General features: G+C 52.7%; 1 protein-coding gene across 2 annotated transcripts; it reads right to left on the bottom strand.

Annotated features, from left to right (window-relative positions):
* Nucleotides 1–10,567: 10,567 nt before the first annotated feature.
* Nucleotides 10,568–19,464, bottom strand: CDK5RAP3 (CDK5 regulatory subunit associated protein 3). Of its 2 annotated transcripts, none has more exons than XM_046677494.1 (14): nucleotides 19,354–19,464; nucleotides 19,098–19,143; nucleotides 17,136–17,267; nucleotides 16,758–16,858; nucleotides 16,357–16,405; nucleotides 15,502–15,680; nucleotides 15,150–15,286; nucleotides 14,786–14,930; nucleotides 14,287–14,397; nucleotides 13,799–13,877; nucleotides 13,120–13,208; nucleotides 11,571–11,776; nucleotides 11,012–11,183; nucleotides 10,568–10,907 (listed from the first exon to the last, which is right to left on the bottom strand). In XM_046677494.1, the coding sequence occupies exons 1-14, from the start codon at nucleotides 19,357–19,359 to the stop codon at nucleotides 10,842–10,844; spliced, it is 1,518 nt and encodes a 505-aa protein (XP_046533450.1). In that variant the 5' UTR covers nucleotides 19,360–19,464; the 3' UTR covers nucleotides 10,568–10,841. The 2 variants fall into 2 exon arrangements, with proteins under 2 accessions (XP_046533450.1, XP_046533449.1); XM_046677493.1 differs by having other exon boundaries at nucleotides 15,502–15,737.
* Between the last annotated feature and the right edge of the window lie 6,250 nt (nucleotides 19,465–25,714).

Below are 25,714 nucleotides of genomic sequence, written 5' to 3' on the forward strand. Positions count from 1 at the left end.
CTGATGGAAGTGGGAAGACTCAGAACACGAGTATATTCTCCCCTTTCATTGTCTATCTGCAATTGTCGAATGAAATAACTACACAGCGTTCTTCTACAGTGAGCATGGTTGTGATATGGCCTGATAGTTCCTAAATTCAATCCCTTTTGGGACACTGCTGCCTTTTGCCATCTCACCCTGGTCATCCACCTCTAATCTCAGTTCCTCCCACTTCACCTCCTCTTGTACCTCCTGTTGGGAAAGCCGTTTACAGCAGCACGTGTGTTAGACTGCTCTGCAGTTGACAGAGCCCTTTCGCTCCTGTGGGTGCATCTGGTGCTCCCCACCCCACCGGGTAGGACAGGTGTTGCTGTCCCTGGGAGGTGGCGTAGCCTAACAGTTAGGGGCCTGGGGCCTGGAGTCAGACAAATCCAGGTTGCAAACCAGTATCCCTGCTTCCCAGCTGTGTGACCTCAGATGAGCTTCTGAATTTCTGGTGGCTGGCGTTTCCTTATCTACTAAATGGGGATTAAACTAGTATCTTATACGTCTGCTATGAGAATTTGTTAAATGAGATAATGCTAACGTGAAGTGTTTAGCCCAGTGCCTGGCACATTGTAAATGCTTAAAAATGGCAAAGGGAAAAAGAATTTTTAAAAATCTCTATTTTATAAGTGAAGAAAGTGAGAAAGTTAGTGGTTGAGCTGGATCCTAGAACTAGAGATGATGCTGAAGCGAGGTCTCCAGACTCTCCGTCAAGTGCTCTCTATCGCCACACCTGACAGACGCCTTCCTTCCCTGCCTCAGCTGCTTCTTGCTCACCCTCCTACGACACCCCTCTGCCTTGCCCCCCAACTTCTCGTGCTCCGGCATTGAGGTAGCAGCCCACCCCCCACTGCCCCAGCCTCTGAGTTCTCCCTGTGTGTCAAAGGCCGATTCTCTCTTCCTGTCAGGACCCAGTGGAAATGTTGGCAGTAACGGGAGCAGCAATCAGAACTCAAGGCCCATAATTCACCAGTGATCAGATGTAGGGGAGGTGCCAGTGCCGTTATATTAATAACTGTGCCATTAAAAACTAGCAAGTGATCTTCTCATAAAGCATGCGTTGGTGGGACTGGTTGGGTTTGTTTATTTATTTATTTTTCCCTTCAGGAGCAAACGAGGCCACAGAGGGAGAGCACTAAATTATCTCCTGCAATGATTCTGGTAATGAGTTGGGCAGCTTAGAAGACCTGTCGGCAGCTCCCGCCAGACCCCCTCGACCTTTGCGAGTGCCTGTCTTTCACTTGGCCTTGTTTCATAAGGGGCCAATGACTCCCTCCTGGCTTAGCTGTGTCCCTTGTTTAGAGCTGCTGTCTATATGGGCAAAATGTGCATTTTTTTCATCAGCCAAGCAAGAGTAATCATATATTATTCCTTGCCACAAGTCAGAACATGCTGCGTGACAGGGAAGAGAGAGGGGTCTTGTAGGGACAAAGGCTTTGAATATTTGAAATAAGCAGTGATCTGGAAAATCAGGTCCACAGAGACCCAATAATAATAACATCAATAATAATCATAACTACCATTTATATAGCCTGGACGAAGGGCCAGGTTCCCTTCTGAGCGCTTTACATGTGTTAACACATTCTCTCTTCATAATCACCCTAAGCAGTGGTTGCTATTATTACTCCCATTCTGTGCATGAGGAAAGTGAAGTCTAGAAGCTGGTAAGTGGAGCTGCAGTGGAGTCCCAGCCGTTCTGACCTTCCACTCTGTGTTCCCACCTGCTACACTGCCTCAAACATTCTTTGCCGGGGAGAAGGGTGCCGTCTCCTTCTTTAACTGTCTGAGATGGGGATGCCCTGGCCTGAGCTAAGTAGAGGATTCCTGAAGCCTGAGAACTTCCTGCCTAATACAGCCGCAGCCCTGGTACCCTGAGTGCCTCCTGTGAGCCGGTACGATGCTTAGAAACATGTGATGTGATCTCACTTGTTCTGATACCCGTGAGGTTGGTCTTTCCTCACTCCCACTCTGTGGATGAGCATATCAAGGGCTGGAGGTGTCCCAAGGCAGACCCTAGGAAGAAAATGCAAGCCAGAACCAGGGCTGACTCCGCAGGCCCCACGGCCCTGCAGTTTCTCCCATTACCCATGCCAGGGTTTTATGATTCTAATAATCTGGGCTCGGGTTTAACCAAGCCCCACTGCCAGGAGTTTAAGGCATTTCTAAGATGCCCAGGTTCCCAGGCGTAGGGTCCTGGGCCAGGCGACTCAGCATGAGACAGGCAGACAGGAAGGCACAGGGAGTCTTTTAATTTTACATTAAAAGGGAAGGTCCCCTCCCCCATAGCCCTCCCCCCTCCCCTTGCCTCAGCTCCCATCCAATCACATCAGAGACCCCAGAGGGGGCCTGACCTCTGTCCTCGGGGGAGGTCAGCCGGGGTGACCCTGCCTGTGCGCAGGATCCCGTGAGAGAGGCCCAGCTGCAGGCCCCGGAGGGCTGGAAGCGCACCCGGAAACGGGCCCGGGGTCACTGAGGGCAGCCTGGGCTGAGGGAGGGGCTTCCCTGGCCTTTGTGAGCTGATGAGCAGGGGGAGATTAGTTCCACAGGCAGCCCCTGTGTCTCCAGAGAAAGGGGCTATTATGGAGCGACTCAAAATACAGGGCACAGCCCACCCCACCTCCCTTTTTATCGCCATGGACATGAGGGAGGCTGTGGGGGAGGGGAGGGGGAGGAGGATGTGAAGAGAGCAGCAGAGGGAGGGAGAATGCAGGGCAGGTGAAAACAGGGGAGGAGATGGCAGGAGCGGGTGGGAGTGGAAGCCAGCAAGAGAAGAGGGGAGAGGGCAAGAGGGGAGAGCTCCACGCCCATCCCAACCCCGCTGCTGGTGAGATCTCTCAGCTTCATCTCTCTCTCATCGCTTCCTCTCCACATCCTGCCTACTGGGTCACAGACACTGCCCAGGAGCTACCAAGGCGAGGAAGGGTTTACCCACTACCCTGCAGCTAGCTGGCCCTGTGACCTTCGAGGGTGAGGGGTCCGACCATCTGGGATTAAATTGCAAGATGGCCACATGGAAGGCAGCTGGTGAACAGCTGCGAGGGCTTGTCCAGCTTCTGGACATACCAAGTGCCCCAAATCATTGACTCTCAGAGTCACCTGACCCTTCTTCCATCCTCGGCAGTGTCCCCACCAGGTACTGATCCAATGTCAGCCCAAGGTCCTCAGTGATGGTGACTTTCTCACCTGTGCCCTGTGGGGCACCTCTGGTTGTCAGAAAGGGCTTCCTTACATTAGGTGGAAACCTGTCTCCCTCTTACCTCCAAACTCTGGCCTAGTTCTGCCCTCTAGGGCTGCACAACGGGATAAGGTAGGCGTTTAATAAATATTGTAGAAAGAAAGGATAAAACTCTGATACTTCTTCACATGAAATGTTTGGAAAAGGCTGCTGAGAACATAATTTTGTTGGAAAAAATATAGTCTATAGTTGAAAAAAATATCCAAAGCTCAGTGAAAGTACTGGGATGGGAAGTGACTTTAGTCTTTGAACACTGGGTGGGCAGAAGGCAGGACATCTCAAGACGCCAGGGTCCTGGGTGCTGCCCTCATGTCAACCCAGAAGGTCATGGGCAGGCCTTGGCACGTTTCAGCAAACTGGGCATTTGGTAAATACCCAGTCCAGCAATCAGAGATGGAGCCCGGAGTCAGAATTTGCCAGGGACTGTGGCTGGTCTTTGGCTCTGTGCCTCAGCATCCCTGCTACAGACTGGAGAAATGTCCTCCATCCCAAAGGGCATGCTTTGGAAAAGAGGGGCCAGCTCCTGGCGAGCAGCCGGAAGTCTTGTGTTCTTATCAGAGACGTGGATAGGAATGACCTCCCTCTTTTAGGAGCTAGAGGTTCCCAGGTGGAAAGATTTGTGTTCCCATAAGTCTCTCAAGGATTCAGGGTTGCCCAGGGTCCTCCAGTTGGCAAGACTGTAAGCCCCAGCCTGCACTCTGGGGAACCCACCTGGGAAGCCTCGGGTCAGCTTCTGGCCCCTACAAGACTCTTCTGACCAAGGTGGGTCAGCCTTGAGGCTGCGTGGGGCAGGCGGTGTGGGAGAGGGACAGGAGGCAAACTCCATCGTGGACGAAGAACTTCGGGCTCTCTCCTTACCTCTTTTTTCCTCCCCACACTGCACCATCAGGGGAGGCCTGGGAAGCAGACGGCACAGCCCAACATTCAGAACAGGTGCAGTTCTGGTGCACCAGGCACCAGAGATAAGCTGAGACCTGTGGTCTTGCTAACAAAGGCCACATCCTCTGCTCAGAAACAGTTGTTTGAAAATGCCAGTTCTCAGCAGATGCTGGAGCCCTGATTCTTGCATTAGAGAGAAAAAGGAGATGAGTGCGTGGCTCTGCTGGAGCAGCACCAAAGCCTCGGCTGTCAAGAAAGGCAGGCGTTCCTGCTGCCGTCTCTTCCCGTTCAGTGCTGGGGCTCCTGCCCAAATGCTCATGTCCAGATTGTATTTATGACTGTTTTAAGAAGGAGTGACAGAGCCTTTTAATATCCCTGACAGCCCGGGATGTTTTAATAGATGGTGGAGCTGGGCTGCGGGAGTTAAGAAAAGAGAGCTGAGTCGCTGAGCGAGCTGTCATGCCTGGTTTCGACGACAGACTTACTGATCGACTCGACGACAAAATAAAATACGGGGCCGTGTCTCTCCTCAGCCGCGTCAGGTTGACAGACAGTCTGTCACTGTTGTATGTCATCTTTCACCTCCTAATCACTCAGGCTTAGGGGACCTGCGTTTAACGGGGAGTCCCGACAGGATTTCCATTCCACCCAACCCGCCTCCTGAGCACCAGGCCTCCATTTCAACCACCCGGCGCTCCGGCTGGTGTTCTCTGGTTTTCTTGATTTCAGACAGAACTCTCCTACCCGCAGAGCAGTCCTGGCTTGTTGTTTTGTTCGAGATGGTTATAGGGCTAACAGGATAGCTCGATCTTCGGCGCAGATGGAATAGGTGGCGGGGATGGTGCAGAACTGTGAACGCACTTAATGTCACTGAATCCGACACTCAGAAAGGATTAAAGTGGTAAATTTTATGTTCTGAACTACCACACACACACACACAAACACTCCACAGTTGGAATAAGAACAAAGAGAGATGCTTTGGCTCTTTGATCCCCTCCAACATGCGTTTTTGACCACGTTTGCCCGTAACCTGGATGACCCGTAGCAAGGCTATGCCCAGGGTCTCTACTCCACAAAAACGCCCCACCCCCCACCTCCTGCTTCTTTGCCTCTTTCCACCTCCACTCCCTGGGCTAAAAGGTCTCAAGGTTGGTTTTGGGGTTGAACACGTTGAGGTTCCTTATTCATGCTTTTCCAGGCCCGCGTTTTGGGTGGTTTGACCAGAAACTCATTTTGCAGCTAAAGCCACTGTGGTCGCGCTCTCAGCATGTCCTGGTGGGTGAGGCCTAAGGGATTCTCTGGTTTTCTTTTGGCAGGTGAAAGAAGGGCAGCAAATCCAGGGGCCACGACCTTGTTCTTTCTTGAGTGGCTGAAAGAAACTGGAAAGACAGCAGGGAGGCGTCCCTTCCCATATGTTGGGGTTAGTTGTGCTGGATCTTGCCCCCCCTCTTTTGGGGCTCCCCTCCCTCCTGCCCCAGCAAACACTTGAAGGGTACGGGGCAGCACTCATGTCCTCCGTCCCAGTCCCAGGGCGGGGGGTGGTGTGTGTGGGGGGCGCCGCAGCTCCAGACAGGAGCCTCTTTCCACCCTCAGTGGCCCAGGGCTCTGCGTTCGAGTCCTCTGCCAGGAGAGAGTTAAGGGCTTGGGTTTAATTTGCCCGTTAATCACAGTTAAAAGAAGTAATGAGCGTCTCCCCAAAGCCTGGGTGTTTCTCTGCAGATTAAGCTGCAATTTGCATAGCGCCTTGATTCATTCCCACCTTCCCCTGCGGCCGTGTGTCCTTTCAGACACAGCCAAGCGCAGCCTGCAGCGGAGCGCTGTGACAAATGGCTTTGCTGTGCGTGGTTTGGGCGAGGGGGAGGGAGGGGAGGGCTGGGAGGGAGAGGGCAGCTCCCGACAGTAATGGATAGCTGGGGCGTTAAATAGTGCAGAACTTTTTATTAGACACACAGGAGAAGTTTAAATATTCAAACTGGTTTTCTTTGAAGCCTGGGGAATGAGAGGAGGGTGGCAGGCAGGATAAGTAAGAGTTTACTCATGGCCAAATTACTCGGAAAGGCCCTGCCCCTCACCTGAGAGGAAGGGCATCTGGAGGACACAGCCGATCTGCAGTCAGCTGGCACCTCGGGCTCCACAGCCCTGGAGCAGGCTTGACACCCTCCTACTGGGCTCCGGGATCCGCCAGGCAGGACTCCAGCCCGGAAGCAGCTCCTGGGGCCTGGTAACTCAGGGTGCAGAACAGCTTGTACAGAGCCAGGCACGTGGGCAGCCTTCCGGAAGCGGGAGCTAACCCAGCTTTGGTAGCAGACTCGGGTTTACAAAGCAATGGATCTCCAAGAGGATGGGATGACAGCCCTCTCCTCTCCTCTCCAGGAGAGCCCTTAACCAAACAGGGAAAGAGGAGAGATGAGGCCGAGAAGATGCTCCGGGCAGGCGCTCTCACTGGACCGCTGGTTGAGGGATTTTAGCCTGACCATTGGTCCATTCTGAAAGTCTGCTTAAACTCAATTTTCCTGCCAAAGTTCTAGTGCTTTGTAGGACTTCCTTTTTGCTAGTTTGTGAGCCGCACGATCGTCATATTTTAGAGGTCAAAGTTGCCTTGGAGATCATTAGGACAATTGAAGTTCAGAAAAGTTAAGTTTGAGTTTCCAAAGGGGATACAAAATGAGCAAGACCCAGTCCCTGGCCTTAAGCATCTCCATTTGGGGCGCTACATGGGGAAAGCCTTGTGATACAGTTGATAAGCGCTCCCCGAAGGGCATCTACACAAGGCCGGGAGGCTGCTGCAGAAGGAGGGGCTAACTCTGCCAGCGGACTGGAAACATCCAGAGAGAGGAGTTTGGGTCTCATCTGAGCTGGGTCAGGAAGCCTAGGAGGGGGCCAAGAAGAGGGTTGGGGCTTTGGGAAGGCATGAGGGTTGGGGGTCTTGGGTGGATACCCAGGCTGGAAAGGCAGGTGGAGGTCTGAAGATCAAGGGCTGGCCTATTACACTAGCAATTTGTAGAGTTCAGGGGGCATCAGAGCTTCTAAACAGGGGAATGACCAGGGCAACAAAGCCCATAGCAACATGGAAAAGGTGGATTAGAGGGGAGACAGCAGGAACTGGGGGCCTGTGGATGGAACAGACGGAGATAGGAAGTATCAGAGAGGGATGAAGTGTGGGATGGGGAGGATGATGGTTTGGTTTGGGACATGTTGGAATATCTGGGAACCACGACCCAAACAGTTTCTACACTCACTTCAGGATGTTTCCAGTCCACCACCCTCTCACAACAGCTAACAGTTGAGTCTCACTGTGCCAGGCACCATCCAGGTGCTGTACACACTCCACAGCTACCTACCCTGGGGTAGGTAGTATCTTTGTCCTCATCTTACAGGTGAAGCAAATGAGGCACAGAGAGGGCCAGGGACTCCCCCCAGGATCACACAGGCAGCAAGAACAGAGCCAGGATTTGACCCAGGCAGTCCAGCTCTGGAGAAGATGCTGATCACCACCCCACCGCTTTGCCTGTTGTCTAACTTATGACTGTTAGTAGATTTTGTACGGTTGTATATGGGAGTGGGGAGGGAAGGAGGAAAATAAAGAAGTGGCAATTAAAAGATGAAATGAAAATTAGTAACAGGACAGGAAGATGTGGATAAAAAGGCAGAGAAGAGCCACAGGACCTGTGTTTCTAGGGGAAAACTGTGTAAGCAACAGCTGGGCAATTAATGAGGGGGAGAGAAAGAAGGAGAGGCGCACATGAGGGAGCAGGATCCCACAGCCCCAGCCACAGTTAGCTCTTGTTCCTGAGGGCCTGGGATGTGCTTTTCTTTGGTCCTCAGCTCCTAGCCAGTTCTCTGGAGCAGGTGATTCTTTAGATGGAGGAGAAGATTTTCGGTGTGAATGATGTCCTGCACTGCCGATGGGAAAATAGTTCTAGATGTGTAGGACCCCACGTCTCCCTGGCAAGCCCTTTGTGGGCAGACAGAACCCAGATGAACCATCATCAGCCCTCCACTTAGCCTGCGTTCGTGGGCAGCCATCACGGGCTGCAGCGCACGGGGATCCTACTTTTGTTGACTGTAAAGAGAGCCACGCTTTGGGAGGACAGGGTACAGTCTGTGTAGGAAGAAAGGCTTCATCTGAACAGAGAGACGGTGAGTAGGGCTGGGCAGTGGCTGGATTTAGCAAGGTGAGAGGACTCTGGGAAGGTGTCTCTGCTTCCTTACCTGAAGCAGGGTGACTCGTCTGAGCTGAGTAGTGAGAGTCTTAAGTCTTCTCTGGAACGAGTTGGCATAAAAGTTAACATAAAAGCAGAGTATGCGCTTGGCAATACAATTCACATCAAACTAAGGATTCTGAGGGTGTGATCTTGGCCCATCTCCTCCCTCTCTCCTCGAACATTTTTTTCTTTTTGCAGTCCTGGAAACCTGACTGCTCAGAACATGGTCTTCTAGCTCCAGAAGCAGCCTCTCACCTCTCCCTTCCAAGAAGGCAAGTTAGGCCAGGATGAAGAGGCCTCGACATTGTGTCACAAACCAAAAGTCAGAGCTCCCATTTGTCCAATGAGTGCTTACTAAGTGCCAGGCACAGTTCTGGGAGCTCTGAGTGTATTAACTCATATAGTCCTCACAACCACCTCTGAGGCAATTCTGAGAAAGACGTGCAGGAATCTAAACACCATCAGAGTGAGGCCAAGGGAAATCAGGAGCAGATCTGAGTGGCCCTCCTATGCGGTCACACAGCCAGGCAGGATCTTCAGGGTCTTCGGGTGTTCAGGAAAGTGAGACCCAGGAAGGAAGCACAGGGTCAAAGGCAAATGGGCCAAAGGTTCTGGAAAACAAACCCTATGTTATTGAGTTAAAGGCTTTTAAGAAACCATTTACATCAGCCTCGGGGTGGGGTGGGCCTTCATTTCACCAGATAAGCAGTGAAATGGGCCTAATCCCTCTGAGAGAAGAGTTCTCTAACCACACTGCTTACCAAGGTGGCCAAAATCTACTGAGAAAACCTTCTATCTAAACCCAGTTCCCTTCCTGCAAAGATGGCTGAACCTCAGCCATGCGACTTCCTCCCATCAACTTCCTCGATCAGCTCCAGGCCGGCAGAGAGGGCAGGCAAGGTGCGCCTGTGCAAGGGCAGGGCAAGAGCTTTGAGGCCCCAACCCAGCCTGCCACAGTCACATGATCCACAGGGCCTCTCCCTAAAGCTCGGTGCCTGTAAGCAATAGAGGCTGTGTACCACCTGGTGATTGGAGGAGGGACGTTAGTGCAGGTAGGGGTAGCATGCCTCAGTGAGCTGATGGCTGCTGCAAGAGGCAGACCAGAAGGCCAAGGGAGCCAGCGCTGAACAGGTGGGGCCGGAGGTAGCAGACATTCTTTCAGGGCGAAAGGGACCAAGAGATGCAAACGGCTCCCCAGGCTGAGCCTCCACAGTGGCCAAGGGCAGGATGCTGCCCCCTCAGGCCTCTCTAGGCCTTTATATTCCAAGGACAGTTTTACCTCAACATTCCACACCAATATGTTTCCTTTTTCAATTCCTAGACTTATTTCAGCGCCCAATCTCCCCAAAAGGAAGTGAACAGGCAAAGATTGGGGGGAAGCGATGGGCTGACATTAATTGATAGGAGCGGCTTCGAGCAGTTCATGCTGCCTTATCTCTCTCTCCTTTGGATAGCGTGTGTCCGCCGGAGTCCGCGGGGTCGGTGATTAATAGGGGCCATCACTCACTGTCCAGGACGGCTGAAAGGCAGCAGGGAGGGGGCGGCCCTCCCCAGAACTGAGATAACAAGCAGCAGGAATAATGAGTGGTGTCACTCCACTTTTCATTTTGATGGAAAGTCATTACGGGAGTCAACGCCAGCGACAAAGAGCCATGAATCAACTGCTCTGCTATGAAATTAAAATCGAATTGCTGGCCACCCCCAACCCCTACCCTTCCTGGGAAGTGGGGATGGGTAGGCGGCTTGGGAGAGGGGTGTCATCCTGGGGTGGGCTCTGCCCAATCACAGAGCAGGCAGTTACGGGCAGGAAGTGGACAGGCAGCTAGTGAAGGTGACAACTCCTGTCCCCACCTTGTTTATCAGACTCTTCCTCCCCAAACCGCATTTTCCCTCTGCCTGGAGGTAAGCTTTGATTAAAAGGAAAATACAGCTTTGCTGGCCCCAACAGGCTGCCACTTGCCTGCTCCCCTTGGTCTTCTGGCCTGAGTGGGGCAGTCCAGGCCTGGCTACAGAAAGAAAGCTGGACTCAGCTATCCCAGAACCCCTTGCTGAACCAGTTGTAGACACTAATCTGAGGTCCTCCCTGTCACCAGAGGCAAAGAGGAAAAGCCCCTAATGTGGGGCTCCAAGGGAACAGCCAATGGCCCGGCAGCCCACTGGGATCATAACCCCATGCAAACAGTGCACAGCCTCAACTCCAGGGCAGAAGCAGTAACTGTAAGGGTGAAGCAAGAGTCTCTTCTTTTATTAAGTCCAAATAGATAACAAGAAGGAGCAGAAGCTGTGGTTTCAAGGCTGATGGGCCACAGGGCCAATCCAGACAGCTTCTTGTAGAGAGTACAAAGTGCCAAGGTCACCATCTGGTGATGGCTCCATCACATGGCTTTCTGTCCTCCTGTAGGCCTGGTCTCTTGCTGGGAAGGGCCCTCCAACGTTAGTCCTGGCTGTCCCCCACATCTTGAAGGCTGAGAAGATGGGCAGGAAGAACGTGGAGGGCGTCAGAGAGAGGTTCCCATCAAGTTCACGGGACGCCCGTTGTACCTCTTGGAAATGTCAGCCTCGATCTGAAAGACAGCGATCCCACGTGGGCAGGAAGCGGAGAGGCAAAGGGCGTTGTTCTGCAGAACCGGGGTCCTCCCACTTGGCAGGTTTGCCTTCCCCGTCTTACCAGCTTCTGCAGCTCCTTGGTCTTTTCTAGCAGCAGGTCCAGCTTGGGCTCCAGAGCTGCCTGCTCCTGCAGTGCTTCCTGCTGCTTCTGCACCATCAGTTCTTTCTTCAAAGCCAGTAGCTGGGACTGCTTCAGCTTTTGCTGGAGGAACTCAGTCACTCGGTCCACATACCTGTGCAGGGTACTCAGGTGAGTGTCTGCTGTAGCTGTGCGACCTGACCATCCCCATTCAGCTCCTGGGAAAGGGGAGGCTCAGGAAACCAAACCCCTAACTGCCCTCTCAGCCTCCACATCCTTCAACCCTTCTTGGTAAGGGATACCGCTCCCAGTTCCCCTGTCCTCCCTGGGAAGCAGATTCTGCCTGCACACATCAAACCACCCCCTCTTGCCCCAAAGAGAACCCGTATCCCTAGTTCGGATGACACACCTGTGGGAGGCAGGGATGGGAGTCTAAGGGGTCATGGAAAAAGAGGACGAATACCAGGAGTCAGGGCTGCTCAAGATGGTGGAGCCTTGCATTATGCCCCCAAACAGCCCAATGTCAAGGAGAAAGCCAGACCTTGGGGAGGCCAGGATCATAAACAAGTGCTGCATTCGAAGATTGGTGAGCCGGCCAATCAGATCCTGCAGCGCTGACACCATGGTAACCATCTTTGCTTTGGTCTGGCCCTGCAGGATGGCTGGAGCCAGCTGGAACTGGCTCACAGACAGGATGTCGGCCTCCTCACTCATCTCCACTGCTCTCTGGGACAAGAAGATCTCGAGCTGATGACAGAAGAGGATTTGGTTCAAACCGAGAAAAGCAGAGTGCTCCAAATGAAGAATGAGATGTGAGGGTCCAACTTGGGGTGAGGAGGGGTTATTTCCTCTGAACACTTTCAGTGCTAGAAACTCACCAACTATAACACGAGAGCTTGGGGCAGCCTCCACTATCACTCTTCGGTCCCCCATTGCTATCTCAAGCTTCACCTAGCCCTGGACTCCCCTCCTTCCTGCAGACGACTAAGAACATAGAGGGTTCTCTCTGCCCCAGTGAAGGTACTTTCCCTCCCTGGGAGGAATGCGATTCCGGCAATAGGAATTCAGGTTTGAGAAGCCTTGGATCAAGAAAGGGTAGGAAGGATCTGAGAACCAGCCACATAGCTTGTCACTCATTTGACCACAGAAACTTGATCCCTTTTGTCCTCCTCTCCCCTGGAGGCTGGGAGGGACCTCTGGGCAGAAAGAGAAGGGAACTGGTGAGGACTGAGCACTGTCATGAGGCCCGTCCCAATCAGGAGGCCACTGAGAAGGGAACAGACCTAGAAATTAACAAGGACAGGCCCCCAGCTTCCCAGTCCCACAAGGAAGGTCTAAGAACACTGGCTCCTTAATGGGGGCTGCTGGGCACCTTAGCCACAGGGATGGTGTTCAAACACAGATGAGATCATGTCGATCCAGACCAGCTCACAACCTTCAACAGCGCCCCAGTTCACTCAGAGTAAAAGCCAAAGTTCAGCCTCTTCACCTCTCTGAGCTCCTCTATTCTCCCAGCTCGCTGGCTCAGCCGCACCGGCCTCCTTGCTGTTCCTCCATCGTGCAGGGATCCAACACTCCTGCCTTGGGGTTGCTCCCTCTGCCTGCAAAGCTCCTCCGCCAGACGCCTGGCATGGCGCTCTCTGCACCTCTTGCAGGTCTTGACTTACTGGTCACCTTCCCAAGGAGGCCTATCCTTGACCACCTGATATAAAACCTCAGCCCTTCCCAGCAATCCCCATCTCCCTCCCTGGCTTTCTTTTTCTCCGTGGCACTTGTGTTAACACCCAACACAGTGCATATTTTACTTATTTGTCTTGTCTCGTCTGCCTGCCTCCTGAGAATATGGGCCCCACGAGATCAAGGCCTTGGACTGTCTTGTTCAGTCTCACTCAATCTCTGGGGCTTCACACAGTGCAGGGCTTAGGAGCTGAGTGATAAATCCTTGTTGAATGAATGCGGGGCATCCTAACTCGTGAGCCCCACTCCGGAATGAGGAAAGTGCTCAGTGCCCTTCACACAACAGGAAGGGTCAGGTCAGGCGTCTGTGCTGGTGCCAGGCCACCCCCACCTCTCCCTGGGGATGAAAGTACCTCCATGAGCTCGTCGATGAACTGATTCCGGGTCTCAGGGTATTCAAGAAGTGTCAAGGCATCTGGGCCCCTAGCAACACCTTCCGGAGCTGCCAGGAAGGAAGACGGAGAAGTGATAAAGGAGTTGAGGACAGGAGAAGACCCTCCAGTTTGAGAAACCCTGGTGGGTTAATATGGACACAGACACAGTACACTGAAGCCACTTCCTGTCCCAACCCAAGGGGGAAGGGTTACCAAACCCCAGTCTGCGAGGAGGACCACAGGCTGGGATTCGAGGCCCCGCAAGGTGGGCCCTGGCTCTGGTGGGCTGTGGAGGTGAAGTTTCATCCTGCACCGCCCTCTAGTGGCTCAGATTGCTGCTACATCCTCTCTGGGGGTGGGGAGGGGTGCCAGGTCAGCCTTCAGAGCCTATGGCCCTCCTGGAACAAACACCCTCCACCCCCTCAGCCCCTACCCCCCAAAACTGACCCACATTTGGTATCCAAAGAGTTGAGAGTTTCTGGACTTAACTTTAAGAACTCTCTCTGTCCCCCTGCACTCACATCCTCATCAAGATTTTGAGAAAACAGTTAAATGTGTGACAAGTCCAATCTCAGCAGTGCATTTTTTCTTTGTTTCTAGAACAGGGGAGCCTTTGAGCACCCTGCTGCTGCCAGGGCTGCCGGGGACAGTCACTTACCCTGGGTTCCGGCTTCCAGCACTGTGATCTGCGAAGCGGCTGCATCGTCTCCCCAGTCTATCCCATCAGCCGCAGCTTCCTGGGTGGAGAGCAAAGAACCCCAGCAGAGTCGGCAGAATTGTCCCGAGCAAGGGGAGGCAGGATGAACCAAAGCCCTTGCTAAGTTCCATGACTGCGTCTTTCAACTGTAGGAGGACATGCAGCCTTGATGTAAGCAGCAAAGGTGGCAGTGTGGGCCCATGTGTGCTGCCACCCTCACCCCGCTTTGCAGAATTACCACTTGCCCAGACCTTCACACCTTGCCCCAAACACCAGGAGAAAAGGGGTCCAACTGTGCCGTGTCCCTTTGGGAACTCTGCCTCCCCTGGACTCCACCTGCTCTGAGAGCTGTGAACTTCGGGTGATGCTTTCAGCACAGCACTTTTCTTATTGCTGAAGCAGCAATCGCAGGAAGTCCTCAGACGGATGGACTGAGAGGGCATCCTAACCTGTGAGTCCGACTCCAGGGAGATGCCCCAGTCAATTCCGGCAGCCTGGGCAGAGATGCTGGCATCTGCCCCTTCAGAAGCCATCTCTACTCCAAAGTCACCCCAGTCAATCTAGAAGGGGAAAAAATGTTAGCTCACAGAAGGTGGGGAAAAAAGGCGCTTGCCTTTGCATAGGCCTCAGGGGCTTCAGTGCTGGGAGTGCCAGTGAGCTGTTCAAGTCAGTGGCCTCCAAACTCCCCTAAGGACAGCCCAGCTCCAGAGAGCTCGTGGCACTGACGGGCTCCTAGTTCAAAGCCACCAGCTTGCTGAGCCTCTTCGGCACTCATCTCCACTCTGGTCTCATGAAGACCAGAAAAATAAAGGAGTAGGGCCTTCCAGGCCCTTCCACGGATAGTCTCTCCCACAGGAATCCCCCTTTCTTCCTCTGAGACTCTGAATTCCGGCTGTGGGCGTTTGGACAGGGTGTGGGGGGGAGCAGCTCCCACTCGGCCTGTCTTACCGCGTCCTCTTCCACTTGCTCAGGAGGCTCCTCGAGGTGCGGCCGCTCCACCACGGAGGGCTCCGTGCCCGTCCTCCACTCATACACGGTGCAGTTTCCCCGCTTCTGTACGTACCGCAGCATAGGCAACACCTGCTCTGTGGGGCTGCAACGGAGCACAGACCTGACCCTCCTGCTGCCCACTCCTGAAACCACACTAGGCTCCGGCCCGGGCCAGAAGGTCCAACGGGCAAGGTTCCCACGGGTTAAGTGTATCAACTAAAACTTAAATGTCATCTGGGAAAAATACAAGTGGAGAAGACAGAACAGCCAGGGAAACGGGTAAACTGCCCCCCTGCTAGAGAGAAACTGAAGTCCTCTTTACCTTTCACACACAAACCCCACACAGGCCTGGTACAGGTCAATAGCTTCCCCCAGGGACTGAGCCCCGGCCCCAATCTCAGCCAGCTGACTCGGCAGGTCCTTCACCAGGGCCAGCAGCTCTCTCCGGACATTGTCTCCCTAAAAAGGATCGAAGAGGTGGGCTAAAGCCGAAGTGAAGTGGTGGGAAGTGGAGTCCGACAGATTAAAGGACTGGAGATGGGTGAGAAACTGGCCCAAGAAGGCCACAGCCAGGCTGGGAAGGAAGCCTTTCCCATAAGCAAAGGAGCTGGGCCTGGGAAGACAGGCAGAGGCCCCAGGCACCCTCCCACTGCAGCCAGACCCGTCCCGCTCACCGTGATGCCGTACTGCTTGCACGAGTGGTAGAACTGCTCCCGCATCTCGGCAGCCCCCGCCTGGCCCTCCTCCTCCTTGCGGCTATATTCTTGCTGCTGCTGCTGGCACTTGGCAATCTGCTTCTTCAGCGAGGGGATCTCATAGTTGACATTCCGAACCAGGAGGCTAGAGAGTTCCACTGAGAAGGGCCCAGGAAATTCACCCCAGACACCCACACCATAAGGCAAGCATGCCCCTGCACATGCACAAACACACCCCAGCCTGGTGGTGAGGAGCATGGGCTGGCTCCCAGCTCCTCCCCTTCCTAGCCGTGACACCTAAGACAGTCACTTAACCTCTTTAACCCAATCCTCCTCTGTAAGACAGGGCCAACAATATTTATTGTGAGGATTAAAAGAGAGAATCCATATAAAACACAAGGACAATTCCTTGCATTTAGTAGGTGCTCGATAAATAGTAGCTATTATTATAATTTACATTATTAGAAAACACACCCAAACTATAATCAGCCCTTTAGCTACTTTCTCAGGCAGCTGCTAGGCCTCCAAGGCTCTTCTGCCTCTTATAGAACGGAGGTGCAGAGGGGGTGGGGGCCCCTCACTCCACCTTACCAAGAGCTCAGCGTTGGAGGACCCTCACACACCTGCTGGGTCAGGCCTGGCCAACGCCCACCCCCTGCGTGGTTCTCCTGCTCCTCCCAACTCCTCTCATGGAATTTATTCTCCCACCTGGCAAACAGCTACAGCCCAGCCTCTTGCCGTGCACGCACTGTGCTCTCTAGAAGCCTAGTGTCTCAGAACTCTGGGAGGGGGCTTCCCCACGGATGCAGGGACTCCCACGCTGGGCCCCTTTACCTAAGTAGGTGTTGTCCTTCTCATACAGCGCTACGATCTCCTGCCAATCCTGAGTAAGAACAGAAACAAGAAGTGAGCCAGACCAGCACTCAGTGGCCACATCCCAGCTCAACCCCTGAACAGCGGAAGCGCTCCCAGTCTTCTCAACACATCAGAAACACACTCCTTGTCCTCCTGCGTAACACTGGCTGGACCATCCATTTTATTGTAAGACTGCGGCGCCAATGAGCGATCCCCAAAGCAGCGGGTCTGAAAATGTGAACCCAGGGGTAGGAGCTACTTTGGGCATAAACTACGGGGATGGAGGGAAAGTTCAGGAAATGTTCTGTGTAGCGTCTCCACCAGATTCTCAGCGAGACCAGAGAGGCTCTGACCCCATTACCACCCTTGCCCACACTTGCCTTCATTCGCTGTGAAGAGTACCGGCCAAAAATATTTTTTGTGGAGGCTTCGGTACCTTTGAGAAGGTCCACGATTCTTAGGCAGTGGAAGTAGTGAATGTCTGGAAAGCAAGTAAGAGCAAAGACTTTTAGAATTCCAGCGTCTTCCCCACCTACGCTGGCCTCTGCACAGGGCTGACTCGTGTATATGTCAGTATTTTTAGCACACACAGCTCTCCCCTTCACCAGGATGAGGAAGAAACCAGCAATCTATACGCCAACCAAAAATCTCTTTCTCCAGGGATCAGCCCTAAGGCTAAACGCCAGGGGAGCAGCCCAGCTGATATATACTTCTCCAGGAAAGAGGGGGCTCCAGTAATATAGCCCTAAAGCACTCACAGGATCCAGAGAGCAGCTGGGCGATCTCTTCGCTCTCTGGCATGTCCTGGATGGCAGCGTTGATCTTCTCTCGGATCGTCAACACCAGACTCTGCCATTTCAGGTTGCAGTGCCTTCTGTCCACCAGCCAGTCTACGTGAGAAACACCCAAATCAAGCATTCCTATTCACGCAGCCCCAAATCCTTCACTAATTCAAGAGAAATACACTAAGACACTGGCTAAAAGTTGTATTCATACTGGTTACGGGGGGGTCATGGGAAGATGCGAATAAAGACAGGCCCAAAGAGACGCTTGGGGCAAAACAGACTCCAGCAGCCTGACTTCATCCAAGCGTGACTTTTATGGAGCAACTGCCTCGACACAGGGATAAAGAAAAACTTCAAATTGCTCCCGACATCAAAGTGCCACTTTTGACCACTCTAAATTCTCCATAATATTTTTGCTTCCATGGGTAATTATATCTTTCTTACTGACAAAGGATGATGTTCAACTTCCACTTCCTCAGGGCTGGGATTAACCATGACAATGGAAAATACAAGATGGTTATGCCAAGTACCGGATGAATGAAAACTGCAAAGCCCCTAATCCCCCCAGCGTCCTAAGGACGAGATAACACTGGTCTGTTCTTAGCAGTGAGGTACCACCCTGCACATGTGAATACCGATGTGACTGACCTCCTGGAGTCAGGGCCCAGATTTGTGTTTTCAGAGGGTATGGGTGGATGAGAGCCATGCACGTTTCCTCAGTAGGAGAGAGCTAAGAGCTAGGCTCTGTGGTCAGACGGTCCTGGCTTCTAATTATTAACTTTCTTGAGCAGGTTTCTCAACCACTTTGTGCCTCAGTTTCCCCACATGTAAAATGGGGATGATAAGATACTGAATATAAGGGAGAATGCAGGTAAAACAACAAGCACTGTGACTGGCACATGGCAAAGACTCCATAAATCTTAGTGATCTTCATCTTTACAATGTCAAGTGCCTGGAACAACATCTGGTCTGCAGCAAACCCCCAATGAGTGGTTGCTGTTTTATTGGACCTTTTCATCATCAATGACAGACTCACACACCAAGACTGCCCATGTGCTGAAGAGCCGGGACAAATCTGAAACGAAGTTAAAGAAGCTTGGCTGAGTGGCCACTGCACAGGACTGACGAAATGGCCCACAGTGGTGAATTCAGAACCTTGCCCTTGTTAATAAATCTGCCAAGTGGTCAAATGCTGGGTTCCCACACGAGTTATCAGTTATACTCTTTCTGCTGTATTTGTCTAAAATTTTCTCAAAGAACAATTTTGTAGATGTCATAGAACTTGAAGTGAAAGGCTCAGGTAGTCAAACTGACACCACCTTGATGACAAAACTGGCATCAAATCGACTGATCCAATGAGCATTTAAAAATCCAGGAGCTGTGTACTTGCCCTGGAGGGGTCAGAACGAAGTCCTTCCCTGGCTCTGAACTGGGGAGGAGGTACGTGGATCAGATACAGACAGCAGGAGATGGCCTGGCCACTAAAGGTCTTTATTTTCTACTGGGTCTGTGTCCCTCTTCCTCCTAACATCCAGGGGCGACGGAAGCTTTTAAAAAGAAAGGAGGCAGTCTTTTCTGGCATAGTACAAAAAGCACAGACACTGCAGCCTGACAGACTTCAGTTCCAATTTCAGATCTGCCACTCAGTAGCTGACTCTTTAAGGTAGGCCATTACCCTCCCTGTGCCTGAGTGATATGATTTGACAACACATGTCGTAAATGTTAAAGGAGAAAATGCAGGTCAAGTATAGACTCTATGTGTGGTACCTTCCCGCTCCTCTTAGCGAGGCAGGTGCAGCCACAGATGAGGGCATAGAACATGGCAAGTGGTCAGTGCCTCAACAGGGGCCTTGGGACTCCCAGCTGTTGGGGACAGGGGGGCAAAGAGCCGGGCTCCCCCCCGACAGCCGGCTGCGCGGGGGCGCCCCCTCCTACCGAGCAGCTTGCTGGTCTGGATGTCGATGGGCACGTGCTGATGGTCCTGGCGGGAAACACGGCGGGGAGCGGGACGTGAGCGCGGGGAGGCGACGTGCCACTCGCGCGCTCATTTCACAGACCCAACCGCCACCCTGCAGGGCCAGAACCCCGCGCCCGGGAGGGAAGCCGGAGAAGCAGGTCGGGGTCGGACGGGCTGAGCCCAGTTCAGGGATCCCGGGCCAGCACCCCAAGTCCCCAGGTCCTGCGCCCCCACCTGCATCTTTCCTCCACTTCCGCTTCCGGCCAGAGACCCAGGCCAGCCCCGCCTGCCACCAATCCGGCTCGGGCGAGGCTCAGCCTCAGTGTAGTCGCGAACGGGCCTCCTCCGGCCACGTCGCCGCCTTCCGCAGAGCCAATCCGCGCGCGCGCTCCGCCCCTGGCCTCAAGCCCCACCCACCCCGGGGCTCCGAATGGCTGAGCCCGGGAGGGGCGGGAGAACAGGAGACAGCCAATGGGAGACGCGAGGCGGGCTCAGGGTCGGAGAGGGGCGGGGGCGCCAGGAAGAGGCTGCAGCTGCGGCGTGATCCCGACAGGCGGCGCCCAAGAGCCGGTCCCGGCCGCTTCCGGCCTGGAGGGCGCAGAGCGCTCGGCGCACGGATTAACGCGTCTGCAGGCAGGGTCCTAGCGCCGAGCTGGGCGACGCAGAGGCGATTAGAGGTGCCTTCTTCCAGCCTTGTCTCGCTTGACCGTCTATCGTAGTTTGTAGGTCTCTTGTGGCGCTTGTAACACTTTGCTTTCCCATTCAGTGTATCTAATAGACATGTGTTGAGCACCTGCTACGTGTTGGTGATTCGGGCAGGGAAGGGGAGGAAGGAGGGCCAAGGGAGGCGTCCCGGAGCTAACACCTATGTTGAGCCTTAAAGGAAGATCTGCGGGAAAAGGGGTGATGTGCGGAGGGGTGTTCTGGGTGGGGGAGACTGTGCGGACAAGGCTTTGGAGGCCACGAGCCGCAAGAAGGGCAGTGGGTACAACAGGCAGGCAGGACTGGCAACATAACTGATGGAGTCCAGTGCAAAATGAAAATGCGGGGCCCTTGTTTAAAAATCGGAAGAATTTCAAGAGGGCGCTACGTAGGTCTCGCAGTCATGTCGCCTACACTGCAGGCAGGCAGCCACTGTGCAGTAGATGATTTGAGGCAGGTAGTGACCAGAGAAGAGACTGTAAAGGTGGAAGGGTTTTATCATAGGGAGCCTTAATTAGAAACTTGGACTGCAACCCTGCAGAGAGGAACCGCTGGAGGGTTCAAAAAGTTTGAGGCAGGGAGGGACCTGAACAGATTGGTTGCAAGGATGGAGATCCTTGCAGATCTGGGAGATAAGACTGGAGGCAGAGAGACTGTCAGGAGGTTATTATGTAGCAGTTAGGGCCTGACCCGGGACAGAGGTGTGAGGAGGAGGGGAAGGGCTGGGTTTGAGAGATGTTTTGGAGGAAAATGGACAGGACTAGGTAGTCAATTGGCTGTGTGGATGGGAGAGAGAGACAGCAAGGATGACACCTAGGTGGTTGGATGGGCATGCCACCACCTAACACAGGGATGCAGGATGCTGAGCAGGTGTTGGGGAGGAGGGGATCTCAGCTTTGAACTTGTGGGCTGAGGACAGATCCCCAGGGATCTCACAGGGCTGCATGTGCCATTTTGCGCCCCTCCCCTTCCAGGTTGTTAGCTGCTCTGGGAGGCTCTGCCTAGTTCTTTCTAAATGACCCCTCCACCTCCCAGTGTGACCGCCCAAGTGAAGCATTTGGGGCTCAGTAAATTTTTTATTGAACTGCGTGGTGTGACACTGCAGTGAGAAGACTAGATTCCTGCCCGATGAGATCTTGGTCCATTTCTGTAGCCTCTCTTCCAGTGGCAGTTTCTTCCACATGGAGATAGCACCTATCCTGTCTCTAGGTATTTCTGTTTATAGGCTTAAGTAAATAAACATACTAGACGTGTATAACTCCTTATAGTTTACAACATGCTTTAATATACGGTCCTGTGCCACATAATGACATTTCGGGAACAATGAACTGCATATATGACAGTTGTTCCATAAGATTAGTGCCATACAGCCTAGGTGTGCAGTAGGCTGTACCATCTAGGTTGTATAAGTGCACTCTATGATGTTCACACAATGATGAAATCGCCAAACAACACATTTCTTAGAATGTATCCCCGTGGTTACATGACGCATGACTGTATTTTCTCAGGCTTTGCAAACTGTGTGTGTGTGTGTGTGAAACGTTAATCATTATGACTATAGAATGGATTGAAAGACTTCCCTGAAAGAGGCTCATAGGGCAGAACTAAGGAGCTCTTCAGGGCTCTCTCCTGGGAATTTGGCTCCCATCTCAGAGTCCTGACTCAGGCTGTAGGATTGCTGGGGCTCCCCCATGATTAAACAAACACTTGCTGGGCTCCAACTATGTGCTCCTGGCTCCCTGGGACATCCCAAGAAGCATGACCCTGCCCCACCCTCCAGGTGCCTCTCTCCTCCTTGAACCAACTGGCAGGGCAGAGCAGGGCAGGGTGAGTCTGCAAGGCCCAGCCCCGGTGAGTTGGTGGAGGCAGAGACCATCGGCACTTCACCCCACCCGCAGCTCCCGGGTGACTCATGTGGAACTGAAGGATGTTTGAGAATAGTTCTGCCTAGCTGCTGGCCTCAGGGTGGCTGTCCCAGACAGCATAGGAGTGTGGGCTTTGGGCAGTGTTGTGTACTGTTTGTCCTTTTCCAAAGCCACGGAGAACCTCTGGGCCTATGGGCAGATAAGCACACAAGTGATCTGGCATCCAGGGCTTTGAGGTCCTTGGGGGTCCCAACATCTGGAAACTGGCAGGGAGAGGATGTGGGATGCTTCTGACTGTGACTCTCTCAATTGTCTGCTGATTTAGCAGGTAGGACATGTCTGGGGGAGGGGCAGCACATGTAGCAAGGTGGGGAAGGACAGCAGGCCTGTGCCAGCTTTGAACAGGAAAGCCCAGAGCCCCAGGGTGCTATGTACACGGGCTGCCTTGCCATCCTTTGTTGTTGTTAGCTTGCTTATTAAGTGATAACCCTGTGCTGCATGCCAGCATAGATCTAAATGTTTTACGAGGCTTATCTAATTTGATCCTTCCAACAACCTTAAAATGTGGGTACTATTATTAGCCAGATTTTAAAGGCAAGGGAGCCAAAGCTTAGATAGTTAAGAAACTTGGCCAAGATCATACATCTGGTGGTTGGTGGGGTTGGGATTCAAACCCAGGCGTGTCTGGCTCCCCAGCCTGCATTCTTGTTCTCTGTGGGATGCGGCTTCTCCTGCAGCCCTGCCTGCCCCATTCACGCAGCCTCAGGCCTCTTCCTCCCTCCCCTGTGGCCTGATTCCCACTTTCTCCCTAGTTATTGACCCAGACACCTAGCACCCCAGCCCTGCAGACCCTGCCCCTTTCCAAAGTTCTTTGTTATCACACCCCATTCTGGGCAAGAACGTCCATCACTTATCTTCCTGCAATATCCATAAAAAGAAGGCTTACCTTTGACATTCAGGTAATCTATTTCTTTTATCCACTAAATGTTTATTACTTTATGGTCCATGTGTCTTCTGTGTGTTTGCTCACAGCCACGCTGACTGTAGTGTGTGTGTGTGTGTGTGTGCGTGTGTGTGTGTATACCTGCCTGTTGGGCAGAAAGCCCTGGAAACTCAGCAGCCTCAGCTGGGCCCCCTGCTGTTTGGAGTGTAATCTCTGTATAGTTTTTTTCAGTCTGTCTTTCCAACTAGTCTGTGAACACCTGGTGGGCAGGGAGTCTAGGCTTGTTCATCTCTGCAACCCCAGCACCTGGCATGACACCTGACATTGAGCATCAGGTGCTTAACAGATGCTAGTAAAGGAAGGAATAAGAGAAAATGCGACATGTACAGGAAGGCATTTTTGATGAGTGGGGACCACGATCACTTGGTCTTGGGGGAGGGATGTGCGTCCCCCAGCTCCTTTTCTCATCACTCCCTTTGTAGCTCGGCACTTGGAATCAAGCCCCGTGAGCCGTTTGGGACAGGAGGGAGGACAGCAGGGAGAAGACATCAGGGCTGGTTGGCTTCACGTGTTAAGCACAGACCAAAGGAGGCATATGTGGGGCCAGTCAGCTGGGTTGTGCTCCAGGGCCACGGATTGTACCCTAAACCCTGGCCAGCCATGCCCTCACCACCTTTGTTAGTCTTCTGGGGGAAAGCAACTCACTGGTTGGCCTCATGAGTTGGGTCCCAGGTGTCCTCTCCTAAGAATGTCACTGCATTTCATCATTTCATCATCTCACCATGGCAGGAAGAGAGAATGTGCTCTTCTAAGGGAAGGAAAACCAAGCCCTCTACCAAACCACCCATCTATCAACCTCCTTTCCCTGTGATTCAGTGTGAGCTACCCTCTATTTGCCAAGGTGCTGGGGACCTTAACACAAAGACAGTCCCATCCCTCAAAAAAAGTGACCGTATGTGCCAGCCCCGTGGCTGAGTGGTTAAGTTCGTGCGTTCTGCCACGGCAGCCCAGTGTTTCACCAGTTCGAATCCTGGGCACGGACATGGCACCGCTCATCAAACCATGCTGAGGCAGCGTCCCACATGCCATAACTAGAAGGACCCACAACTAAGAAAATACAATTATGTACTGGGGGGCTTTGGAGAGAAAAAGGAAAAAAATAAAATCTTAAAAAAAAAAGAAAGTGACAGTATGGTGTATGAAGGGCCCACCACACTCTAAATGCCATGACAGCATGCCCAGAGCCTAGTACTGCGCTCATGCATAGTCAGTGCTCAAAAAACATCCACAAGAACCAAATAAAAGGTATGCTCAGAGCGCTAAGGGAGCAGAGAGAAGGACTATCCAACTCAACTCGGGGATAAAGGCATGGGATAGGCACGGAAAACCATCAGAGCAGGCTCCTGGGAAGAGTAACACTTGCGCTGAGCCTTGCAGGATGGGAGTGAATTGTGGCAGAAGGGAGAGGAAGAGGAGGCGAGCAGAAGTGCTGGGTGTCACTCTAGGAAGAGGGAAAAACATGGATAAAGCACAGAGGTAAGAGAGAGTGTGGCTGTTCCAGAAGAAGTTTGTTATGGGAGCAGGGGATGTCTACTGAGAGAGTGGAGAGAAATTAGGTTGAGGAGATTGGCCATGGGAGATCATGAAGAACCCTCAGGTCCGTGACAAAGGGTTGAAATTTAATCCTGCAGACCAGGGTTCCCAACCAGTGGGCAGCAGATCACCTGAAAGCTGTAGAATTGTGCAATGGGTCTAGGAATTCATAAATGCATTTGTATTGTTGTAGTCAGTGCATACTAAAAGGACAACAATCATATGGGGAAGTGAAGAAATGTTCCCACATTCAAAAAGGATCCTTTCAGGGGCTGGCCCGGTGGCACAGCAGTTAAGTTTGCACATTCAGCTTCGGCAGCCCGGGGTTCACTGGTTCAGATTCAGGTGCAGACATACACACTGCTTGGCAAGCCATGCTGTGGTAGGCGTCCCACATAAAATAGAGGAAGATGGGCATGGATGTTAGCTCAGTTCCAGTATTCCTCAGCAAAAAGAGGAGGCTTGGCAGCAGATGTTAGCTCAGGGCTACTCTTCCTCAAAAAAAAAAAAAAAAAAAGGATCCTATAGGTCCATCCCCAGTGGCCTAGTGGTTAAGTTTGGTGAGCTCCGCTTCAGCGGCTGGGGTTCAGTTCCCAGGCGCAGATCTACACCACTCTGTCAGCAGCCATGCTGTGCTGGCGGCCCACATACTGAAAAATAGGGGAAGATTGGAACAGATATTAGCTCAGAGTGAATCTTCCTCAGCAAAAAAAAGGAGAGAAAAAAAGGATCCTTTCAAAGAACAGGAAACCCAGATGGCCAATATATGTATGAAAATGTGCTCAAGCTCACTAGAAACAAGGTGGGTAGTTAGCCAGGGCTGCCGTAACAAACTACCACCACTGGGTACCTTAAAACAACAGAAATATATTCCCTCACAGTTCTGGAGGTCAGAAGTCTGAAATCGAGGTGTCAGCAGGGTGGAGTGCCTCCAGGGCTTTGAGGGAGAGTCTGTTCCACGCCTCTGGCCTGGCTCCTGGTGGTGGCCGGCAATCCTTGGTGCTCCTTGACTGACATCTGCATCCGTCTGGTCTCTGTCTCCGCGTCCCCTGGCCTTCTCCCTGTGTCTCTGTGTCTCTCCTCTGATAAGGACACTAGTCCTCGGGTTTAAGTCCCGCCCTAATCCAGGATGATCTCATCTTAACTAATTACATCTGCAAAGACCCTATTTCCAAATAAGGTCACGTTCTGGGGTTCTACGTGGACACGAATTTTGGGGGACACTATTCAATCCAGTATTCTAGGGAAGTGCAAATATAAAAGACACAGAGATTACCATTGCACTTCCATCATAATGGCAAAAATTAAAATGTTGGCATTGCAGGCTGTGTTTTCCAGAAATAAGAGAAGTTTTGGGGGCAAGATGTTTATTAGGGATCACTTCCTGTGTGAGAAACCAGACAGAAGGAGGATGGGGCAGAGGAGGAATCCAGCTGCGACGCAGGCCTGACAGGTTCAGGTCAGTTTGGTGAGCCCTGGAGTGACCGCTGCC

This window comes from Equus quagga, chromosome 11 (genome assembly GCF_021613505.1).
Source record: "Equus quagga isolate Etosha38 chromosome 11, UCLA_HA_Equagga_1.0, whole genome shotgun sequence".
Classification (NCBI taxonomy): Eukaryota; Metazoa; Chordata; class Mammalia; order Perissodactyla; family Equidae; genus Equus; species Equus quagga.

What these genes read in the sequence shown, in the direction of transcription:
- CDK5RAP3 (XM_046677493.1), bottom strand. An exon ending in ACTCTTCACAGCGAATGAAG is followed by an intron (nt 16,406 to 16,757) that starts GCAAGTGTGGGC and finishes GTTCTTACTCAG; the next exon opens with GATTGGCAGGAGATCGTAGC. An exon ending in ATGATCCTGGCCTCCCCAAG is followed by an intron (nt 11,184 to 11,570) that starts GTCTGGCTTTCT and finishes TACCCTGCACAG; the next exon opens with GTATGTGGACCGAGTGACTG.